Source organism: Phyllostomus discolor, chromosome 12 (assembly GCF_004126475.2).
Source record: "Phyllostomus discolor isolate MPI-MPIP mPhyDis1 chromosome 12, mPhyDis1.pri.v3, whole genome shotgun sequence".
Lineage (NCBI taxonomy): Eukaryota > Metazoa > Chordata > Mammalia > Chiroptera > Phyllostomidae > Phyllostomus > Phyllostomus discolor.
Genome location: NC_040914.2, coordinates 43,317,349 through 43,331,530, shown reverse-complemented (window position 1 = coordinate 43,331,530; position 14,182 = coordinate 43,317,349). Strand labels below are relative to the sequence as shown.

General features: G+C 60.3%; 2 protein-coding genes across 7 annotated transcripts in view; both read left to right on the top strand.

The window, feature by feature from the left end:
- CPEB1 (cytoplasmic polyadenylation element binding protein 1) overlaps positions 1-6,182 on the top strand; it is a 47,435-nt gene extending 41,253 nt beyond the window's left edge. For all 5 annotated transcript variants that reach the window (XM_036012342.1, XM_036012344.1, XM_028502218.2 and 2 more), the window contains exons 9-12: positions 1,306-1,504; positions 2,707-2,801; positions 3,325-3,405; positions 4,709-6,182. In XM_036012342.1, coding sequence (XP_035868235.1) covers positions 1,306-1,504; positions 2,707-2,801; positions 3,325-3,405; positions 4,709-4,819 — 486 coding nt within the window. In that variant the 3' untranslated portion in view covers positions 4,820-6,182. The remainder of the gene's footprint in view (positions 1-1,305; positions 1,505-2,706; positions 2,802-3,324; positions 3,406-4,708) is intronic.
- Positions 4,248-11,563, top strand: RPS17 (ribosomal protein S17). 2 transcript variants are annotated; one of them, XM_036012357.1, is made up of 5 exons: positions 4,248-4,256; positions 9,006-9,157; positions 9,678-9,783; positions 10,324-10,389; positions 11,440-11,563. In XM_036012357.1, the coding sequence occupies exons 1-5, from the start codon at positions 4,254-4,256 to the stop codon at positions 11,518-11,520; spliced, it is 408 nt and encodes a 135-aa protein (XP_035868250.1). In that variant the 5' UTR covers positions 4,248-4,253; the 3' UTR covers positions 11,521-11,563. The 2 variants fall into 2 exon arrangements, with proteins under 2 accessions (XP_035868250.1, XP_028358037.1); XM_028502236.2 differs by lacking the exon at positions 4,248-4,256 and adding an exon at positions 8,569-8,713.
- The last annotated feature ends 2,619 nt before the right edge of the window (positions 11,564-14,182 follow it).

Sequence of the window (14,182 nt, the reverse complement as noted above, 5' to 3'; positions counted from 1 at the left end):
CGTCCCTGGCTCTGGGGTTCCCTCCGCACGCGCGCAATGTTGCTCGCTCCTCGGGCCCCTCCTGCTGCTGCCTTCCCCACCTGGAACCTCACGCTGTGTTCTTGGGCTCCTTCTCAGGCGTGCTATACCTGTCTGGGAGGAGCTAAGGGACCTCCTCGTCCACCGTGCTGCCCGCGGGCTCCAGGGGACAGGGCTGGAGGCACAGGTGTTCGAGGACATCCCTGGGCCCGGAGCTCCAGGCTCCTTCCGGTCGCTAGGGCCCACGTCCGTAGTGGAGGCTGTTCGGTTCAGTGGGGAACCGGTGCTGCTGCTTCCCAGTCCTGGTTCCAGAGCACTGTGACCCCTCTGGGACGTCGGACCAGACGTTTAACGTTGCTGAAACCCCATTTCCTTGTCTATGAAACAGGGCGTCAACAGGCACGTTTTCGTAAAAAGACGAAAACTGCTCCCAGGGGTCACGGGGAAGGGACGGGTGAGTGGGTATGGCACCTACTCCGTGTGACACCACAGCAGTGAGTACAGGAGTCCGTGGAGGCTGGCTGGTCCTGGTCGTAACAGCGGCACCTGTGCTGCCGGAGGCCGGTGGTGGGGAGGCTGCGTGTATGTACGGGGAAGGGGTGGGAGGGGCTCACGGCACTTGGACTCTGTTTTGCTGTGCACCTGAAGCCACACTAGAAAGTCAAGTCTGTTAGAACCTGCGGAGTAAGGGGCAGGGCAGAGTGTGTGCTTTATTGAGGGTCACATCCGAGCAAAGTCGTCCGTGTGGCGGAGCTGGTTCTTTCCTGCGTGGGTGTTTCCCTGTGTGTGTGCCCATTTCATCCCAGTAACAGGCCGGGTTCACCCTCTTCTGTTCAGTGTGAGGAAAAGCCTGCAAGCCTGGTGGCCCTTGGGGCGTGGACCCCGGGGGTGGTACTTCCCGCGGGAGTGGGAAGAGCAAAGCGGGCCTCTTCATCTCCTGGTGAAGGTGAAATTGGCTTCTGTGGTAGCATCTGCCGGGCTCTCTCGCCCCGGGGTCTTCTGGGCCCAGAACTTGTCCGTCCTGAGTCCTCCAGGCTGCCCCTCCCCCACCCCCGCGGCCCAGGCTGAGCCTTCGTCCTGGCTGTTCCGAGCCCGGCACCCTGGCCTCCGCCGTCTTCCTCTCCTGTCCGTGGACGACTGTTTCTGCCTTCTTGCTGGTTCCTACAATACTTCCTCGGGACAGGACCGCCTCGCCCGCCGCCTGGGCCTCCACAGCCCCCTCCGCGGACCTGCAGGAGCCTGGGTCTGGGTGCCCGCCAGGGTGACACACCTTTGGGTGGTTTGCAGGTACAAGTGATCCCCTGGGTCTTGGCTGACAGCAACTTTGTCCGGAGCCCGTCTCAGAGACTCGACCCCAGCAGGACGGTGTTTGTGGGCGCTCTGCACGGGATGCTCAACGCCGAGGCCCTGGCAGCCATCCTGAACGACCTATTTGGCGGAGTGGTGTACGCCGGGATTGACACAGATAAGCACAAGTATCCCATTGGTGAGTGCCCCACTTCTGTGCGGGGAGGCTCGGTGGCCCCTGGGAGGCAGCCCAGGATGGCGGTACTCCCCACGGGGGTGGGAGGGAGGCTGACCCAGGTCTGCGGACGGACGTGCACCGGCGCTCAGCGTCTCTCCCCAGGTAAGCCAGCGGCCTCGACCCCTGGGCACCCACCCTCCCCCACCTCCCCCGGGAGGGGAGGACCCACAGAGGCAGGAGGCCTAGCAGGTGAAAGCGAGACAGGAACGTGGGTGGGCAGCTCCGAGCCAGACCGTCTGGGTCAGGCAGCAGGTCATATTTCGTTACAAGGCTGGGACTTTCTGAACCTGCCTGCTGCTTCTAAGAGAGTTCTTGAGACGTGTCCCTTGTGTGGGGCCAGGCTGAAGGAGAGCCCCGGGTGGCTCAGGCAGCGGTACGGCCATCCGCTGCCACCCCAGCGTGGGGCAGGGGGCAGCGGTCTAAGGGCCAGCCCCTGGGTGGGCTCCCTGGACGTCGCAGAAGGGTCTCAGGGGCAGGCTCTGGAGGTGGAGCAGAGCCTGAACCTTCTGACAGTGGTGCACCCGCCTCCCCAAACACTGGGTCTGCCCGCCCTCCGAGCCCGGTCAGGAAGGAGCCGTGTCCTTCGGGAGCTGCACTGCAGACTGGGAAGGGGGCGGAGGCAGCCCCTGGTGCACAGGGCCCTCCCGGCTCCCGGCCAGGTCTCGGAGGGCTGCAGAGGAGGGTGTGGCTGCTGGGCCACCTTCAGAGAGAGGCTCTCTCTGCATCTTGGTTTCCATTCTGAGTCTTCTCATCTTACCTGTGCACCTGCCCACTCCAGAGGACTCTTCCCTCCCCATTTCCGTCAGCAAACCCTCCCCCTGTCCTGCTGGGTTCATGCCATCGTGGTCTGTAACCGTGTCATCTAACATGGCAGCCACCAGCCACATGTGGCTGCTGAGCGCTTGAAATGTAGCCAGTGCCACATGTTGGAATGGTAAGGTTTGGGATATGTGGGTAAAATAAAATAAAGGACTAAAATTAATCCCACCACTTGTTTGCCTCCTTAAATGTGGCTCCTAGAAAACTTGAAATTCCGTCAGTTGCCCCCATTATGTTTCTGAGGGACTTCAGCGGTGTGGAGACGGGGTTTCCCGCGTGCCGACAAGGGGCCGTTTGGGGGAGTCCGGCTGGAAGGCACACGTGCTCTGTTGTTCCTCCACCAGGGTCGGGTCGTGTGACTTTCAATAACCAGCGCAGTTACTTGAAAGCCGTGAGCGCCGCTTTCGTGGAGATCAAAACCACCAAGTTCACCAAGAAGGTGAGGGGCGGGTCCCTGCTTCTCCTGGGCCCCTTACTACCCTGGGCAGCCCTGAGGCGGGGCGTGCCCACGGCAGGGAGCTGAGCCCCAGTGGACCCCCGGGGGTCAGGTCAGGGTGCGGGGCGAACCTGGTCCGGGTGACTCCGGAGAGCGGGGCTGGCTCCCTTGAGCCTCCTCCGCCTCCCCTGGCTGTGGTGGTGGCCGGCGTTGCTAGGTAACCTGGCGTCCTCCTCCTGGCCTGTGTCCTCTGGACACTCACGTCTCGCTGGGTGGGAGCGTGTGGGGTCCCGAGTGCTGGGAAGTCCGGGCAGGAATGAATGCACGTGGTCGCCCAGCTGCAGAGGCCACCAACTGGGCCCTCTGTGGTGTGTCCGTCTGTCCTCACCACCCGTAATTCTCTCCGGGCCCCTTTAACTCAGGGAGCGCCCGCGTCACACAGAGGGCCCAGCGGTGCACCTTCCCTCCCTAGCCCACTGGCCTCCCGGGGGAGGAGCCACTTCCTTCTCCGTTCTGCTCTGTGCAGGTTCAGATCGACCCCTACCTGGAAGACTCTCTGTGTCATATCTGCAGCTCTCAGCCTGGCCCTTTCTTCTGTCGAGATCAGGTGAGCCCCCTGGACCTTGGAGGTGTCCAGGAACTCAGCCCCACCCTTAAGTAGAAGTGGTCACGCCCCGTTCATCACGTAGAGTGTTGGCCTTCTCAGGTCCCTTGTGGTCAGCTCAGCGCAGAGGAAGAGGGAATGGTGGTGGTCAGGCCAGGGGCATGCTGCAGTAGCCTGACCCGCAACTCCCGGGAGCGCTCGCTGGGTTGTCCTGACGCTTGGGCCTCTCCTGGTGCGAGGTGTTGGCAGGCGGTGCGGTGCCCCTGCTGACTCGCCGGTGGCTTCAGAGGACGGCAGGGGCCTGGGTGGGTGTGGTCTACAGTACCTGTGGGCCAAGCAGTGTTGTTCAGATCCCGGGACCTTCCAGGCTGGTTCCCCCACTCGGGGACCCCTTCTCTACTTCCGAACCTCTGGCCTGTTTTGATCCCCCAGCCGGGGGGTGGGTGGGGGTTGTACCCTCAGTGGTCGGAAGCAGCAGGAGGCAGCGTGGGCGGCATTTGGTGGGACGTCTCTGGGCGAGGTGCACCGGTCGGGAGGGCGGTGCAGGGAAACGCCCCCCGTGCTGCCGTGTGTACACACACCACCAGCAACCCTGTGTAGGTGCAGCCTGCGCTTCCGGGGGTTTGCAGTGGGGCCTGAGACCCCATTCTGGCGAGTTTCCAGGCCGTGCCAGTGTTGCTGGTTTTCGCAGTGGTGTGTCTGCCGCTCAGTTTGGAGACTCTGGGTGGACAGTGGGTAGACAGACTCTGCAGAGCAAGGGTGTGCAGTGCGTTGGGTTGCTGGGTGGGGCCTGGGGACGAGCGTCTCTGATCAGCCTCCATGACAGGCTTCAGGTGTCAGATCTGTCACAGATGGTGCCCCGCTTCCAGGTGATTGCTCAGAGGTCAGTGTCTTGCCAGAGGTTACCCAGCTCAGAGCACGAAGTGGGACAGAGGCCGAGGTGCATACTGTCACCTGTCCTCACTTAAGGTGAAGCGGAAGGCACGTCACCTGCATTAGGCTCCGACGTCCTCACACAGGAGCAGCCTGCGACGCAGCTGCTGTAGGCGAGGGAAGGGCAGGGGTAGGGGGCAAGAGGAGCAGCACGGCTCTGCACACGGTCCAAGGGAGCCCAGCGTGTGCGACGAAGTAGGCACCCGCGGGAACACAGGCCGCAGGTTCGTGGGTCAGTCGGGCCTGTGCTGGGGTGAGAGGGCTCCGGGAGACCCTCTCTTCTAGCCCCTCGGAGGCCACCGGGAATCCCCACGTCTCATGCTGGCCACGCCGACCCAGGAGAGCCCTGTCTCCCTCTTCCTCCCCACGCCAGGTGTGCTTCAAGTACTTCTGCCGGAGCTGCTGGCACTGGCGGCACAGCACGGAGGGCCTGCGCCACCACAGCCCCCTGATGCGGAACCAGAAGAGCCGAGATTCCAGCTAGAGGAGCCGGCCTCGCCTGGTGGCCTGTGGTGCCCAAGTGCCCGCGGCTGGCAGGTCAGGCGGCAGCCTGCACCACCCGGCCACCGGCGACCAGGGAGCTGGCTTCCCGGGGACAAGGGAAGACCGTAGTCACCTTTGCACTTGCTGAGTCTGTCTTTGTTTCTGCACTAATTAATGCACAATGAGTTTTGTCAGGTTTGTTTCAGGGGCTGAGGCAGGGCAAGGACCCTCTGGCTCGCCCTCCAAGCGACTCTGTAGTTTTCCCAGATTTTTAGTTCCTCATTTTGCCGATGAAAAGCAAAAAAAAAAAAAAGAAAGAAAAAAAAAACTACGTGTCCAGAAGGTACCGACACGATGCCTACATCTAGGTTTATTTATTAAAAGCGCTTTTTTTACATTCCTTGCAATACCGACGGTGGTGATGCGCAGGTCTCGCTGGTTTCATTCTCGCAGTTGCCATACAGTGCCTTTCCATTGATTTAGCCCCCACCTGAACGGCATAAACTGAGTGTTCAGCTGGTGTTTTTTACTGTAAACAACAAGGAGACTTTGCTCTTCATTTGAACCAAAATCATATTTCATATTTTATGCTCGAGGGTTTTTACCGGTTCCTTTTTACACTCCTTAAGATAGTTTTTAAGTCATTTGGAACAACAGATTTTTTTTTTTCCTTTCCTGGCAGCTTTTAACATTATAGCAAATTTGTGTCTGGGGGACTGCTGGTCACTGTTTCTCACAGTTGCGAATGACGGGAAAAAAATTGCAACCAAGAAAAAAAAAAGTTTTTGAGTTGCATACTGGACCAGGTAAACGGTGTTAGAGCAGCTGCTATACATAAGTTTAAATGGTTTATTGCACCTTAAGTTGCACTTATTCGGGGGGAGGGTTGATAGGAGTTTTTAATCACAAAGTCACAGGACTTCTTTCTTTTGTAACTGAGCTAAAAAAGGGCTGCTTTTCAGTGGGGCAGAGGGAGGCTCACGGGAGCCCTTTCTCTCAGAGGGGACGGGAACTGTTCCCTTGTATCTTCGATTTGAGAAATGTGCAGAGCGACAGTTGCAGTGGACGGAAATGCTACTGGAATTTGAAAACTTGACTTTTTCTTTTTTTTTTCTTTTTTTTTAACCTACTTGCCCCTCTTTGGGAAGCTGTGTGCCAAAGAACCAGTGTCATAACCCCCCCTCCCCGCTGAGCTGACGTTGCATTGTTGCATATCCCAGCTACTCTGTGGGTTTCGTGAAGCCGTGTGTGAAGTCTCTACCTCATTGTAGTATATGCAGGCAAGACTGCACTCTCCTGCGGATGTGTGGAGTAAGCTGTGGTGTAGTTTTTTTTTTGGCACATAATAAACACGTTGCAGCAGAGTTCTCTTCTCGTCTCCGTGTCTGAGGGTGGGGACTTGGGAGCAGCAGGGTCATAAGTCAGGCTCCAGAGTAGAAACTCACATTTTCTCCGATCTCCTGCGATGGGATTCCAGCCCAGGTAGGTGGCAGGGCCACGTGGGAGGCTTGTCCTGTAGGTACGTCTTGGCCACTTCCATGGCCAGGTGCACCTCGGAGATGCCTCTCGGGCAGGTGGGTACCACTAGTCCAAGTGCAAAAGGCCCTCACTTAGGCTTCCTGGGGGCCCTTCCTCTGTACGTCCCAGGTCCAGCTTGGAGGAACTGGGGCCCCGCTGCTCAGACGTCAGCACAAGCCGCTGGTCTGTCTCTCCCGTGCGCCTTGGGCCTCTGTCTCCGTGTCGGGGGCTTCCTGTCCTCTGGACCCACCGGGCCGACCCGGTTCTTGTCCGGGAGGGAGGGAGGGAGGGAGGGAGGGAGGCATTCGTGGTACTTCCCACTGCTTTCCAGAGGGCCCTGTCACCAGCCCCGTCCTCCCTCTCAGGCTCCCTGGGTTTGAGGGAGGGCCCGCTGATTTGGTCGGGTGGGGTGTGCCCTGCCCCTCTGCTGGACGGACCCTGTGGAAGACTGCATTTTGGCCTGAGGTGCCCGGGACCCTCCGTGCTGAAGGGCCTTTCTGTGGCAGGTGCACTTGGGTGGGGGAGGGCGGGGCACCGGGAGTCCCTCGGCCAAGGAGAGACCTCCCCTTTCACTTGAGGCCTGGCTGGTGGCAGCTTGGCTTGACCTTTGCTGGTAACTGAAGTCCCTGCAGCCTGCCCTCCCTCCTGGTCTCTTCTTGCTGCCCTACACTGTAGGGGGGCTTCCTGTCCCTCAGCCTTCCACTTCCAGTCAGTTCAGAGTGAGGGGACTGACGGAGGTGACGAGTAGGGACATTGAGGAATGAGAGACAGCCCTGTGTCCCTTAGCTCACCCAGCCTGGCCAGCCCAGCCTTCCCTTGAGTTGGAGGAGGGCCTGGGACTAAGAGTTGGGGGGAGGGGGCAGGGCAGTCTGTAGGCTAATGAGGCCATCAGAGGTGGCCAGTGCTGGTGGCTGTAGAGGGCCTGATTCAGGATGGGTGCATGATGGGGACAGCCTGAAGGCAGAAGGTGCCCCAATGGTTGGGGCATTGCCGGTGAACTGGGCCCTTGGTTTAATTTGAGAGCATGCCTTGTGCTGGGCACTGTTCAGGTGAGTAGCTGAACCACGTAGCCCTTGCTGTCATGGAGCTCAGTGGGATGAGAAAATGAAGTCACCGTGGCAAGTGCCCTACTCACCCGTGCATAATGTGCACGTTTTTGCCCAAGTTTTTTAGGGTAAAAAAGGGTGTGCAGTTACCCATGGGTAGTACATGAAATACCTTGTATCTGCTCTTGTATTTTGTAGTTATTTGTTACATAAAATTTCTTGTTCCATCCTGGCTGGCGTAGCTCAGTGAATGGAACGCGGGCTGCCAACCAAAGTGTTGCAAGTTCAATTCCCAGTCAGGGTACGTGCTTGGGTTGCAGGCCATGACCCCCAGCAACCACACATTGATGTTTCTCTCTCTCTTCTCCCTTCCCTCTCTAAAAATAAAAATAAAGAACTAACACTTGTTAAAATTTCTTGTACCATAATGTTCAAAATTGCTAAAATTCCTTTATAATAAAAACACAAGTATTTGAGCCCTGGCTAGTGTAGCTCAGTGGATTGAGCATGGGTTGTGAGCGAAAGCATCACAAGTTCAATTCCCAGTCAGGGCACATGCCTGGGTTGCAGGCCATGGCCCCCAGCAAACGCATATTGGTGTTTCTCTCTTTCTCCCTCCCTTCCCTCTCTAAAAATAAAATCTTTTAAAAAACCCAAGTATTTAAATATAAATAAAAATTGAATTAGATAAAAATGACATTTTTTTTCCCTGAAAGTTTGGGCCAAAACATGCATTACACACGGGAGTGCATTATACACCGCAGAACACAGTAGAGAGAGATGCAGACTTAAAGGGATAGTGATGCTGTGTAAGTTGGACGGAAAGGCCCTCCTGCAAGGTGACCTTTGAGGAAAGGCTGGGGAGAAATGAGAAGCCTCTCCTGGTTGTACCTGAGTTTCCACCAAGCTAACAGGACAAATCTCTGACCGCGGACTGGGTGGGGGTTCCTGGGCAGGGGACATCTACTTCCTCACCTTTCCACGCCACCAAATGGCCTTCCCAAGGCCTGAGTCGGTCTGCCTCCCTCGTCCTGGCATATGAGGAGGAGATGCACCCCTTTTGGCCTGGACACACCCAACAGGCTCACGGAACCTACGCGCTCAAAGAAGGCCCAGGGCTGAGATAGGGGGCGGGGCCTATAAGCGGGAGCTCCGCCCGCCAGTGGTGGCTGGCTGGCTGCCTGCACTTCCGCTCCGCCCCACCAGGGGTCGCTGCCGCGCGCCCGCGTAGGCGCCGCACGTCCCGGCCAAGGCGGAAGCGGCTTTCTAGCCTGCGCTTTATAGGCCTCTCTTGTGCTTCCTGTTTCCTCTTTCACCAGGGACCCAAGATGGTAGGTTCCTTGGCTTGAAGCTGTTGTTTCTCGCAATCGACTTCCATCTGCCTCTTTCCGCTGCCTGCAGCCCGCAAGGAGCGGCGCCGGGCCCTGTCAGGCCAGAGACTCTGCGGGCCACTGGCTTCCGCGTTGACCCCGCGCTCCGGCGCCGCCCGGCCGGCTCATTCCCTTCCTCTCCTCTCCGGGCTCGGCCACAGCCCGCAGACCCTGATGTGGTCGGGACGCGACGGCGCGCTCTCGCGAGGAGGGGGGTCCTGGCGGGCAATGACCCTGTCTTCTCCACCCGCAGGGCCGCGTTCGTACCAAGACCGTGAAGAAGGCGGCCCGGGTCATCATCGAGAAGTACTACACGCGCCTGGGCAATGACTTCCACACCAACAAGCGCGTGTGCGAGGAGATCGCCATTATCCCCAGCAAGAAGCTCCGGAACAAGATAGCGGGGTGAGTGGGGTGGGGCGCCGAGGACCGCCCTGGGTCTGCGGTTCCCGCGAAGTGGGGCTGGAGCCGGGGCGGGGGACTGTGCCCTGGGGGTTCGCGAGCGCCAGTCTCCCCGATGCCCCGGGGAAGTGCAGGGTTTCTTGTTGGGACTGTCACATCCGGCCGTGACAGCCGGCCACGGTCAGCCCTCCGGGAGGCTCTGCCTACATGCATGTATGTGTATGTATGTGCATTCTTCTTGGGCTCGTCCACTGCCATCGTCCCCTCTCATATCCTCCCAGAAGACTTAGTATGAAGTGCGATAAGTTGGGACTGGGAGCAGAGCCCCAAAAACGACTGGGAAGGGTCTGATGGCTTGGACAGAGTTGGACCAGAGGGCGTGAGGGGCATGTTTAGGCAGCGGGGCGCCGTGTGGTCCGGAGTCGCGGCTCCTGGGGTGGCGAGCCCTCTCCCTCCTCCCTGTGGACATCTCGTGCCCCCGCGCCGGGTCTCAGCGTGTTTCTTGGGCCTTTGAACCCTGCAGCTATGTCACGCATCTGATGAAGCGGATCCAGAGAGGCCCCGTGAGAGGCATCTCCATCAAGCTGCAGGAGGAGGAGAGAGAGAGGAGGGACAATTACGTTCCCGAGGTAAACTGTCCGGGCCTCTGGCCTCTCCGGGGGAAGATGGGGCAGGCTCCCAGGGCCCTGCCAGGTGCCTGGTTTCTAAAGGCACCTCAGCTGAGTCGGAGAGGGAGGTCCCTTCTCCCAGTTGCCCTACCCAGATGCAGGTGCCCCCAGCCTGCCTGCCTGCCCAGTGCTGGTCTCTGTTGTGCCCCATTGGGACTGTTTCAGTCCATTCGGGTTTTCACGGCAGGCTGCCCCTTCGTGGTGTTTGCCTGGTCTTGTCTTCTGGGTGATTATTTTGCCTCACCCCGGGTGTTCCTGGATTAGACCGTGGCCCTTGGTTTTCTGAGTGCCAGTAGGATGGTAGTGAGGGCATGCAGGGGTAAAGCGGGAAGAACTGACCCTTGGGGCCTGTGATCCCTAGCCTACTGCTTCCCCTGTGGGATCCATCCCTGCTTCTTTGCAAGCGCCCCCTCTCTACGTGTTTGAGAAAGTTGGGAAAGGGGCGGGAAGGCGAGAGAGAACTGGGGGGCTGATGTCTGGGGCGTTCCTGGTTCCTTCTAGGTCTCAGCCCTGGACCAGGAGATCATCGAGGTTGACCCAGACACTAAGGAGATGCTGAAGCTCCTGGTGAGTGTTGAGTGTGACTCCCCGTGGCTCTCTGCTGCATGCAGCAGCGCCAAGCCTTCCTCCTTGTGTTCTCCATGCCTCGTCTTCTCACCCTGGGCTCCGTGGCTGGGTCCTCACATCTGCCCCCATGGCTGTGGCCTGGTCCTCTCTCTCATCCCGCGGGCTTTCCCTCTGGGCCTTCGCTGCTTTGTTTGTGTGCTGACCGCTCTTGTGAGCTGTTGTGTCGTCTCCGGGTGCTTCCTACCAGGCACCACTTGGTGTCTGTCGCGCGGGCTTCAGCGTCCAGTTAGGCACTTGGTGGTTTAGACCAGCTTCACAGTCCGTTTTTTACAATCGTGAAATGCTTAAGACGTTCAACAGCATGAGCTCCCACATACCCACCACCCAGCTGCAGAAAAGCATTTCCAGGACAGCTAAAGCCTCCTATGAAGGCGGCCTTCTAGCTGCAGCTGTAAAAATTGGGTTTGGGGGGTAAAATGGGAAGTTGGTTCAGGTATTCGGTGTGCCCTTGAGTTCTTTGCCCCACTCGGACTGAGTGCGCTTAAAGGGAGGGCCCGGCCTGTCGTCCGACCTCACGCTCGGGCGGGTCCCCCACATGCTGGTTGCCCAGGGCCTGCCCGTCTGCGAGCCAGCCTCCCCGGGCTGGTCCCGGAAAGGAACTGGCTCCACGCAGCCCTGGTGCAGTGATTCCCAGAGGCACAGATGCCCCACCCTGGGGCATTTTTTGGCTGTCACGGCTCTGGGACCCTAGGGGACACTGGTAGACAGAGTCCAGGGACGCTGCTAAGCATCCTGCAGCCACAGGACAGCCAGCCCCCAGCAGCTTACTGTTGAAAGGCAGGGTGCTTGAGATCTCCAGTAGATGCCGTGTGAGTATTTTTACTTTGAGGTGGGAGGAGAAGGCCCTTTGTTGGGTGTCTTCGGGTCCCAGCAACCTGACCCCGGGCTGGTGGACGCCCAGCACAGCCTGGGGATGGTCGGTCCCGGGGCTCTGACCACAGGTCTCACTGGTGCGGCCACTCTGAACCTTCTTCACACTTGTCTTTCCAGGACTTCGGCAGTCTGTCCAACCTGCAGGTCACTCAGCCTACAGTCGGGATGAATTTCAAAACGCCACGCGGAGCTGTTTGAATCTTTCTACTGTAATATTATCAATAAACCATCTACAACTTTGCCTGTGCTGTCCCCTGCGGGTTTGGATGCAGTGGAACAAGGGAAGGGGTTCTTAGAGAGGGGAGAGCTCACCAGCTGGGTCCTGGGTGGATGGCTCGGACAGGTGGGGAGAAGAGGCCCCGGTGCCCTGGACAGGAGGATGACCTGCGCGCAGCAGCACCCGAGCCTCTTGGGCAGCCGCCCCCTGTGAAGGGCGCCGCCCCCCCCCCCCCCCCCCCCCCCCCCCGTGCCCGGGAGGAGGCGCCGGACTTGGTCCACCCCCGCTCCCCCTGACGTGGAAGCGCTCCAGCCTGGGCGGCGAGGAGCAGGGCTCCCCGGAGGAGCCGCGGCAGCGGGAGGCCGCGGAGCCCCTTGTCGGGCAGGCGCTGCCTGTGGGGGTGGGGGGCCTGCCCTGGCAGGCGGGGCCCTTGGCCAGACCCCGGCGGGAGCTGCGCAGGGCCAGCCCGGGGATGATCGACGTCAGGAGGAGCCCCCTGTAGGTCTGGGGCAGAGCCGGCCTTGGACGGGGGTCCGAGTCCGCCGAAAGGTACGGCGCTGCCCGCGTCTGCCAAGGAGCCCTCGCCTCGCTCTAGATCGGAGTCAGCCCAGACGGACTGAGCCCAGTTACTGTGACTTTAAAAGCGGCTCCCCACCGCCCCCTTCCGGCGAGCCGCGGTACGACGGCCGCCTTCGGCTCGGACCGGTTCCAGCAGGACACGCGCGGTCTGCGGGCCGTGCCGCTGGCTCTGCGGTGCAGCGGGGCGGTCCCGGAGCGGCCTGGGGTGTACGCGGGCGCGGTGTGCGGGGTTGGGAAGCAGCAGGCGTTTGGAGTTGTGCGCAGCCGTTTTGTAATAAATTGGAACGGCCTCTGGAGACACCGGGGTTCACTGAGCCTGACCGGCAGCAGCAGGAAGCGGCTGGGGAGCGCGGCCGGCCTGGAAGTCACTCCGAGACCGGGGGGTGGGGGGCACCGGGCCCCGCACCGGGACTCCACGGCAGGCCGGCTCACCCCCACTCGGCGAGTCCCCCGCAGACGGCGAGGACTGGGCCGGGGGCTGGCTCTCGGGGCACCGAGCTGGGCCACGGCCACAGCGAACCTCGGGCGGGGCGTTGTACGGCGATGCGCCGGGAGCTGAGTGGCCAGAGGCGCCTTTATTGTTACGGGGAGGGCGAAACGGTTACCTGCCGCCCGCCTCTGTCCCAGGGTCCCAGCCTCCTAGCGGCTTCACAGGGGGCCGGGTTCACCAGAGAGGGAGCGTGGTCCCGACCTGCCATGGTCACGGTCGGTGGGGGCGGGGGTGGGGGCTGGAATGGGACCCTGGTCCTGCAGGGCCGCGCCTGGCTCCAGGCTGCCCCTGAGGTGCAGCACCCGCCAACCGCGGCAGGGGCTGGGGGGATGCAGGCTGGGGCCAGCCCCCGAGACTCCATGCCTGTGGGGTGACCCTACCTTCATCTTTCGGACTCGTCCAGTTCCCGGGAGCCCGCTCTTCCCCCTCTCAGCAGCGAGCAGGCGAAGCGAGCCTGTGGGTGCCCTGCTGAGGAGCCCTTCGCGGGATGCGCCCGCAGCGCCGGGCCCGCCCAGAGGACCGCGCTCCCGGAGCGCCGCTGCGGGGGAGCAGGAGTGCCTGACCAGCTCCACAGTGTCTGTGGCTGTCGGTCCCCGGCCCATCCCTCCTCACTAGCTGATCAGCTTCCTCCGCGAGTAGGTTCTGCTGACGGGGCGTCGCCTGGAAACGGTTCGGCTGAAAGGCGAGTCCTCGGCCGTCCGGGGAAACACGTCCGTGTCCTCGTCTAGAAAAAGGCAGACGCACAGGCAGGGACTGAGGACGCAGCCAAGGACAACGGGCTGGGGCTGCAGGCGGTCCACGCGAGGGCCGCGCTCTCCCCCGCAGGGCCGCTTTCCGCGCTGGAAGCAACAACACCCGCTAAACAGCACTCTGCTTGTGTAGTTTGTTTGGTTTTTTATTATTTACTTGTTTAACTTTGAAAATCATTTAATTTCAGTAGAAGTGGTTTCTAACATGATCCTACTGGTTTTAAATTTGCTTTTTCGGATTTTTTTTTTTAATTACAGTTGACATTCAGTGTTATTTCATGTCCGTCTCAGGGGTGCGCCGAGGTGGTTGGACATTCACATAGTTTCCGGAGCCGTGAGTCTGGTCCCGCCTGGCACCACACACAGTCACGCAATTCGTTTGTCGTGTTATTGAACTGTACTCATGAACTGTGGTCTGTTAAGGTATACGCACACGCGAGTACACACACACACACACACACACCCCTCTGGTCTGAGTCGTCGACACCCAGAGAAGCAGAACAGGGCTTACCAGAACGACTCCATCAGGCTGGAGCTGGTGCCGCTGAGGCTGGAGCAGGGAAACCAGCTCTCGGTGACCGCCGGGGTCCAGGGCGCGGTGCAGCCGAGCTCCTGCTGGACCCACTCCGGACCGGGAGGCGCTGCAGGGAGCGGGGCAGAGATGGGGGAAGGAGGCGTGAGAACCACAGTGGCCATCCCCGCACGGGCTGCTGCCGGGGACCCACCGCCTCCTGCCCAAGGACGTGCGGAGGGGCACCAACTACATTCCTTCGGCGGCACCAACTCCACGGGCCCGCGTGTCTCCGACAACCGCTACTGCGGAGA

Coding starts and splice junctions, on each gene's coding strand:
- RPS17 (XM_036012357.1), top strand. Junction 9,158..9,677: donor CTCCGGAACAAGATAGCGGG/GTGAGTGGGGTG, acceptor TGAACCCTGCAG/CTATGTCACGCATCTGATGA. Junction 10,390..11,439: donor AGGAGATGCTGAAGCTCCTG/GTGAGTGTTGAG, acceptor TTGTCTTTCCAG/GACTTCGGCAGTCTGTCCAA.